This window comes from Petaurus breviceps, unplaced genomic scaffold (assembly GCF_028583685.1).
Source record: "Petaurus breviceps papuanus isolate PSGF00001 unplaced genomic scaffold, PetGlider_PUasm1.0 428, whole genome shotgun sequence".
Classification (NCBI taxonomy): Eukaryota; Metazoa; Chordata; class Mammalia; order Diprotodontia; family Petauridae; genus Petaurus; species Petaurus breviceps.
This window is the reverse complement of record NW_027186331.1, coordinates 1,505,287-1,513,735: the sequence shown is the minus strand read 5'-3', so window position 1 is coordinate 1,513,735 and position 8,449 is coordinate 1,505,287. Positions and strand designations below refer to the sequence as shown.

Below are 8,449 nucleotides of genomic sequence, written 5' to 3'. Positions count from 1 at the left end.
TTTCCTCTCATCTTGCCTCGTTCTTATTTTTAGTCAATATCTTTTCCTTTTTTCCTTTTTCTTACTTTCTTGCTTTCTTTCTTGCCTCCCAGTCTTTCTCTCTTTACTGATCTTTTCTCCTTTCTTTTCTTTCCTCTAATCTGGTCTTTTTCTCTGTCCTCCCTCCCGCCAATCTTCTCTTAATTTTCTTTCTCTTTATTGTTCTTTCTTTTTCTTTCCTTTCTTTTTTCTTTTCTCTCTTGTTTTTTCCTTTTTCTTTCTTTCCTTCTTTTTCTTTCCTTTTCTCTTTTTTCGTTTTTTTCTTTTTTAATTTATTCCTCCCTTTTCTCCTCTCTTCTTTCATTTCTCTCTTCTGCCTCTTTCATGGTCTCCCCTGTTTCTTTCAGTTTCTTTTTTTTAATCCTTTTTATTTCTCTCTTCTTCTTTCCTTCCATTCTTCTTTCTAAACTTATCTTTTTTCCTTCATTTTTTCTCTTCTCATACTTTTCTTTTTCCTTCTTTTTAGTGTTTAATGTCTTTCTCCTAGTCTTTTTCTTTCATTTTTCCCTTGGCATTCCGTTAAAAAAAAATTCCTCCTTTTCTTAATTTCTTTCTCCTAAATTGTCTGTCTCTCCGCCCTTTTCTGTCTCTTTTCTTTCCTCTTTTTCTTTCTAATTTCTTTCGAGTGTGTGTGATTCTTTTTCTCTTCCTCTATCTTTTTTTCTCTTTCCTTTCCCTTTCTTCTTTCTTTTTGTCTTTCTTATTTTCTTCTCTCCTCTCAGTCACAGTCAGGCTGTTTCACCGCTCTCCTGCTTTCCTGTGTCTGCTTCTCAAATCCCTGTCTATGTGTCTGTCTGTCCGACTGACTATCTCGCCATCTCTTCCTTCAGGGAGCCGAATCATTTCCCCTGCCTCCCCAGGCATCTCTTCGGGGAAACCAGCGAGCGTGGCTTGGGTGACCAGGGAGCCTGAACCGCCTCCGGCCGGATGGTAGGAACCTGTATGGGCCATGGAAGCCACGACTTCCAAAACGGAACACGATCACAAGTGCCCCAGCGGGGTTCTTTGTCGTTCTCAATTAAAAGTCCTTGTTCAGAAATCCTGTCTTGACTCCCCACGGAGGCTGGAGGTGGAGATGGAGGTGGGGGGCGAGGAGCGTGCGCGTTTGGATGGAGGGAGTCCAGAGCCCCGTGCCTTGAGGACTTCCATTCTCTCCTCTGCCTGGGGCATGCCTGTTAGGGTTCGACCTTCGCCTTCTTCGATTTTCTAAACATTCAGGTCGGATCTACACCGTACCAAGTCCAGATGGATGGTCAAGCACTGGGCTAGTTCCTGCCCCCCACTCCCAACCTACCTCCTGTTCCTTGAATAATTGGGGACTGTAGCAAGAGCTACATCCCGACCGGCTTGTCTGGGTGCAACTTCGACCCGTGGGTCAGGGTAGCCCCGGGGGAGTCTGGCCCCTGCTGAGCAGTGCCAGCCGGAGCGAGGTCCCCTACCCAGTGGTTACAAAGGGCCCCCCACCCAGGGGGAGCTACGCCCCCCCAGACTGCTGGTCCGAGGGGCCCCTCACCCAAAGGGAACGAGAACTCCCCCCCCACACACACACACACACACACACACACCCGGTGAGAGCAAGGGGCTCCCAAGCCAGCGGGCCCGGACCAACCTCTGTCTTCCTTACCTTCCATATCCCTGGTGACTGTACTGAAATGCATCCTCTGCGGGGGGCCGCCCTCTCCTGCGGCCGCCTTGGCCAGGCCCGGGGCGGCCAGCTGCGGGGGGCCCAGCGCCTCCCGGCTGGCGCGCTCCGCTGCCGCTGCGATCAGAGAGGCGATACTAAACGCGTTGGCCTTGGGAGACAGCGGGCTCTGCTCGTCCATAGGGGAGCCCGCTCCGGCGGCGCCACCCCCCGAGTGCGCCCCGCGCCGCGATCTCGCCTCACCATCCGGAGGGGGTGCGGGGGGGTGGAGGGAGGGAGGAGGTGGAGGCGGGGGCCGGGGGGGGGGGCAGATGCCACTCAGAGCTTGCTCCAAGCAGCCCGGCCTCTGAGCTTACTGCCCCCACCCCGCGCAGCGGACCAGGGCCGCTGCTCCCTGGGGTGGGAAGGGCAGCACCAAGCGCTTGGAGATGCACCGGGAGTCCTCGTCTCTGGGGTGCAAAGGCTCCGGCCCCCTAAGATCCCTGCTCCCTCCCCGCTCCGCCAGTCAATATAATTAGTTAATTGTCTCCCCACACTACGCTTCTCTCGACCCTTCTTCAAGAACGAAATAGGTTCCTACTCTCCTCAACCCCTTTTCTCCCCCAAGAAATGTCACCACCTCCAAGGCCCCCGCCCAAGTAGTCAGTTACTTCTGCCCCCTCGCTTCTCCCTGCACCGACTTGCTCCCTTAAAAAATCTCTTCTCCCCCACTCTCCTCCCCTCTCCCCTCCCGATGTAGTTAGTTCCTTCTTGTTCTGAAAAATGGCCCCCTCCCGTGCTGGGACAGCGCAGGCCGGATCTGGGCGCTGGTGAGGTCAGTTAAGGCCCCCCCTCCAGAGGGGAGGCCATGGGAGGCCGGCGATTTACTTGGAGCCTGTCCTATCCTCAGGTCCCAGGCCCTTTGGGTCCGCTTGGAGCTCGGTGTTGGGTGCGGCTCAGGAACTGAAGTCCCGAAGCTTGCGGGGGACCGGTCTCCCTTTTTGTGCCCATCCGCCTCGTTCTCCTTCCTCCGACTTCCGTCCCTAACCCGCCTCCCTCAGTCCCCGATTTCTGCGTGAGTAGATCCACACAAACCACAGCGCAACCCCATTATCCTGCCCATGGTCCCACACGGAGGGCCCCAACTCTGCTCACCAAGGCCGGTCTCGGTTACACCCAAGGTCCTCTTGGCAAGGTTAGATACTCGCTCCTGGGCCCCAACTCACCCACAGTCAGGCACTCGGGGCTTTCCTTAGACCTGCTCACAGAGCTGGACATTCACAGGGTTCCACAGTCACATGGTCACACAATTGGGCATATAATTTCACAATGCCACACTCTTCAGAAACACAACTGTAGACAGTCTGAATCCCTCACAACACTGAGAGCAGAATCACACGACCTAGTTACACTGTTGTCCCCGAAGTCCTACAAGCTGTCCTGGGCTGGCAGCCACTCTCTTGCACATACACAGGTACACCATGTTGGGGGGTTCTCAGACAGCTCCACATTGATAATAGAATTCCATAGATTTAAGGAATGACTGTCCTTAGCCTTTCACAATTTCTCACATACTTGTGTCTGCGTTCGGTGCCACCACCCCAGTCCCAGGCAGATTAAGGGGCCCAAGGAGCAGTGGCACACACATAGGGCATGCACTCTAGAGAAGAGCATTCCCCAGAAGCTTCCCTCGGGCCCTTGCAGGAAGGATGTCTCCTTCCTACATCTACGAAGGTCCCCTTCTTGAAAATGAGCCTCCATTGCCTTGAATGTCAGGGAAGCTTGGGAATCTTCACTCACTGGGGGGGAAGGGGGAGAACCCCAAACTCAGGGAGTCAACTTGGAGCTTGTACCAACCACTGAGTCTGTCTCCAGCATGTGACATGTGTGTGCCAAGGACTCTGTGAGTGTGTCCCAGTGAGTGTGACGAGTTTGTGGGTCTGAGAAATAGTCCAGGAGCATGAGGGAGGATGTGAGTGTGGAGCAGTGTATGGCTTTGGGTGATGGGCCTTGGAGGGGCCCATCAGACAGAGTGGGATCATTTGTATGGAACTGAAGGGTGCCGGAGGCATGTCCTCAGAGTGTGCACTTGGAGCAGTGGGGAATGACATGTCCGGTGGGCTTGTGTTTCAGGGAGGGGATAATTATGGGGGGTGGGGTTGCCAACATGCCTTGGAGTATGACACTGGGAATGTATATGTGTAAAAGTGAATGTCAGGACTGTGTGAGGTGTGTTTGCAGGTGGGAGACGGGCAGGTCCCTTCCAGTATGTTTTGGGAAAGGGGGGAGGGGGGAGATTTCCCTGCTTGATCTGAGTCCTTTTTGAGGGCTGCTCACTCTGAAACAGGCCTAGTTTCCAGGTTGAAAATAAACTTATTGATAAAGGAAGCCAGGCCAGAGACCACCAGGCAGGATAGTTAGGACTGAGCCTTCCAAGCAGATTCAGGGTAGGCTCCCACTACCACTCTGACTTAGGGGCTCGAGTAGGGGAAGCCCATTGATGGTCTCATGAATGTGGAACCAAGCAGGGCATGTGTCTGTGGAGATCCCAGACTGGGTCGAGGGGAGGTGTGGCTGTGGTTCTGTCCATGCCTCACCTTTTTGTTTCTTTGTCTCTACCTCTATTTCTGCTTTCCTTGTTATCTCTACCTCTCTATGTCTCTTGGTATATAATCTCTGTATACATTTCTGTTTTGGCATCTATCTCTGTGTTTCTCCCTGTTTCTGAGTCTTTGTTCATCATCTGCCTGGCTCCTGGTGCCACTGTAATGAACTCAAGGGAGGACAATGTGGGGAAACAGGAGAGGGAAGGTGACTGCTGATTTTCCAGGGCTGAATCTCTTCCCAGATGACCAGAAACACTAGGGCCCTGGAAGTCCTGGGTTACTTCCCCACAGAAACCCAGATATCCCTTCCTCCCCCTCCCAGGATATCCTAAAGCCCTACCTATCTCCATGGTGCAGGATGCCCTCAGCCAACTATCCTCAGCAAAAGGAATTGACAGAGTCTGGCTTCCCTTCTCTTCCAGCATTTCAGGAGATTTCCAAGCACTGCCAATATACAGTTCCAGAGTGGATCCCTAAGGAGCAGAGTGGGCATCAGGTGGGAGGGAGGCAAGGAGGGCTGGTAGGTTGGGGAGGTTGTCAGGTCTGGTGGAAGTGCCAGACTAGCCCAATGAAAGAGAGGGCCTAGGCTAGGTGGCTATACTCCCTGTTCAGGAATGGAGTTTGAAAAGAAGAGAGAAAGGAAGAATGAGAAAATGAGGAGAGAAGACAGAGGGGAAGAGAGGAGAGAAAAGGGAGGGGGACAGAGAAGAGGAAGAAGAAGGAAGGGGAAAGAAGAGGAAGAAAGGGGAAAAGAAGGAAGGCAGAGGAGAGGGGAGAGAAGGGGTGGGAGAGAAAACAGTGGAGAAAAGAGAGGAAAGGAGGAAGAGATGACTGCAAAGGGAGAGGGCCACAGGGCGGAGTCCCTGCCTCTCCCGACCCCAGTTCCCCCCCCGCCCCGGTCCCCCAGACACGTTCTACATCCTCAGCCTGCGCTGGGCGGGGCCGTACCCAGGCGGAAAGCGGGGCAGCGCTTCCCGGTCAGGCGCACCCTGGTTCTGGGCCCAGCAACTGCTCAGCGGGCCCTGAACATTCTCAGGCATAGCTTAGCCCCTCAGGCCCTCGGTCAGTGTGGGGCTTCCGAAAGAGCTCAGCCTGTCTTGCCAGCCTTTTGGGGCCCCAAAGTGTATGGGGGGGAGGGAACCACTGAACCATCAGGGAATGGGGGAAACATGGTCCAGAGGCCAAAGTGAGGAACCTGCAGGTTCCTAGGCTCGTCTCCACCTTTCTCCCCTGGCAGGGCCCCTCCCAGGCCCAGCCCCCTGATGAGCTCGTCCTGCCAGGCAGCTCTGGCCCCAGGCCTTTCCTCTGCTGCCTTTGGGGGCCTCCTGGCCCTCTCTCTCCACCCTTTTCTATTCTGCTCTCCCTACTTTGTACCCCTTCTCCCTGCTAGCGCCTACAGCACCCACTTTCTGCTCCATTGCCCCCAGTGTCTGCTCCCTAATCTCTCTCTATTATCCCACCCTTCCCCCCTCGATTCTCTCCCCCAGTGTTTCTCTGCCCCTCTGCGCCCCCATCTGCTTCCTCTCCATGCTCTCCATTCAGCACTTCCGCTCCCCAGAATCCACTCCATCTCTTTCCCCAGTATCTACTCCCTCTCCACTATCAGCCTCTTCTTTTCCCCAGTGTCTTCCCACCCTCTTTGCCTTCTCCGATTTGGCCAGGCTGAATCTCCTGCCTGGGCTAGGCCCTTCCAAGGCGATCTAGGACCCCCAGGCCGCAGGTTGGTACAGCCCAGGATGGGGGCCAGTATTGCCGATCCGGACTCTGGAGAGGCGGTCAAGATGAAGGGCGGGCAGCTGTGCAAATGCGGGGCGCCCGGGAACTCGACAGGCCCCAGGAAGGAAAGTGTTCGGTGTGACTGGCTCGCGGCTCCGGGAGCCCTGCTGGCCAGAGCCGGAGTGGCCTCAGCGCGAGCTGGAGGCAGCGCTGAAGGAGGAAAGGGGATTAATCAGAAAGTAAGTGGGCCGACGGCCTCGGCCTCAGCACTGGGCAGGGGGAAGTGCGCTGGATTTAACGTCAGAGGAGCATTTCTCTCTCCTGTAACCTGGAAGCGGCCTCTGCACCTCCATGGCATTACCGGGGCGGCCACACACAGTAAGCGCTCTATCTAGCTACCTGTCCTTTATCTTCTCTGGACTATGAAGATGTTGATCTCGAGGGTCACCTCCAGCTCTGAATCCTACGACCCTTCCAGCCTTCCTTCAGAGCCGCCCCCGCCCCATGCCAGTTCTTACCGGAGGGACTGCCGCCCTCAACGATCCTGGATTTATTTCATGTGAGAGAAGCTTAGGGTCCTAGTGTATAGAGAACCAGCTAGGAAAGCGCGGCTTCAAGTCCGGGCTCCGACACGTACTGCCGGTGTGACCCTGGGCAACGCTTGATTTCTTCGTGGTCTAGGGTCAAGGTCAATTTATTGTCTAGACGTGACAGCTTTCCGAGGCTGAGTTCCAAAAGAGCACTTGGGAGAGGGAGTGAATCTCCTCCTCTGGGAGCTCCCCTTCTCGATGACGTTCTCACAGGTGTGTTTGGGACAGGTCGGGTCCCAATCCCTCTGTTTTCTATCCATTTCCCCAAGTGGCTGCTCCCTCCCCCCAACAGAAAGTGAGTGCTTTGAGAGCGCCCAAGGCAATGCGTGGCCCTTACTTAATAAATGCTGATTGGAGGGTTTAGTCAGTCTGAAGGCCTTGACTGATTGAACTGGAATGGAGAAACTGAGGCTAAGCCCCAGAGTTCAGAGGAGGCATTCCGGGGAAGCTTTGGGAATTGCGCCCCCTGGATGTGGCTGCTAGTAGGAGTTTCTGAACCTCTCGAGCCGCGGGGAACTCAGGCGTGCTATCAACAAACATTTGGTGTGGCTTGTCCTTGCGGGGTGGAGAACCCCGAGCTGGCAAGTGAAGGTGGGGGGCATGACCCCTTCCTTCGGAGAGCTCCCAGGCTGTCTGGTGAGAGTAAAGACTCAATTACAAGAAATCATCCCAGGATAATTTCTCAAAAGAGGGAAAAGAAAAGGTCCAGCAAAGGGGAAGGGACTCGACCAAGGTCACACAGGGAGGATCACGGGTTTGAAATTGGAAGGACCTTAGTGACCATCAAATTCATTTATCGTTGGGCAAACGGAGGTTCAGGCAAAGGAAGGGATTGTCTCTTCCCCTCCTCGGGGTTGGGGGACCCAAAGGGGCCGGTCAAGGTATACCAAGGACCCTCGTGGGAGGAGCCAACCTGACGTGGGAGGGACAGTGACCTAGGGACGCGAGTGAGAGGACCTGAGGCGCCTCGAAGGGTGCTTCTGCTTCAGGAGGTCCCACGGGGACCACGGGGGCGTGGTCAAGAGGGCCGAGGCCCATAGATCCGTGCGTCTGTCCCTCTGGAACGTGGGGCGATTCATGGGCAACCTAGGCAGCCAGACTCAGTTAAGCCAAGGCCAACGAAAACGCCGGGTCGGGCCTCGCCCTCCTCCTCCAAACAAGGACAGACACGCAGAGATACAGACGCACACAGGCACACCTCAGCCCCTATACCTTGGATATCTTTTATATATATTATGTGTGCATCTTCTCTTCCACAGAAAAGTGTAAGCTTTCTGAGGGCGGGGACTATTTCGGGTTTTGTATTTATTGTCTTTTTAGCCTGCCACAGAGCAGGTCTTTACAAATCGTCCGATGTGCCCTCACAGATGTTAGCGTAATACCCAGACAGATGGCACGCAGGCGTGACTACCGCTCCAGGTCTGGGTGTTCTCCAGCCTGCATACGTGTGGGATACTCTCGCATACAGGCGTGACCCTCACAGGGGTCCCCACACACACCAAGGGGCTCCTGCCAGGACTCACCTATGCCCTCTCCTTACTTGAGCAGCCCTGTGAGGCCCCTTCGTGCCTGCCTATGTGGTGCCTTGCTCACACAAGTGTGGGCTCCCCACATAACATGTACCAGACCCTTCCAACAAACCTGTGACACTCCTGTACACACATCTGGTACAATGTGTGCCCAAGAGGTGCCAACCCCCTCCTCCATGTGATATCCCCCGAACGCTCGGGGCACAATATCCCCTGCCCTTGGAACGAAAGTGGGTGCGCTCTGGCCGGATTTGGGTCAACGAGCTCTGGCCTGAGGCGCTTCTTCCCGACGCGGGAAGGCGGGCGAATGTTAGGAATTCACAGCCTAGGGTTTCACCTCCGGGTCTG

General features: G+C 54.9%; 1 protein-coding gene and 1 long non-coding RNA gene across 2 annotated transcripts in view; one reads left to right on the top strand and one right to left on the bottom strand.

The window, feature by feature from the left end:
• Positions 1–1,078, top strand: part of LOC138171381 (uncharacterized) — a 1,868-nt gene extending 790 nt beyond the window's left edge. The window contains exon 2 of the long non-coding RNA XR_011170870.1: positions 870–1,078. This is a non-coding gene — a long non-coding RNA (uncharacterized lncRNA). The remainder of the gene's footprint in view (positions 1–869) is intronic.
• Positions 1–1,862, bottom strand: part of TBX1 (T-box transcription factor 1) — a 21,658-nt gene extending 19,796 nt beyond the window's left edge. The window contains exon 1 of the mRNA XM_069100834.1: positions 1,664–1,862. Coding sequence (XP_068956935.1) covers positions 1,664–1,862 — 199 coding nt within the window. The remainder of the gene's footprint in view (positions 1–1,663) is intronic.
• Positions 1,863–8,449: the final 6,587 nt, after the last annotated feature.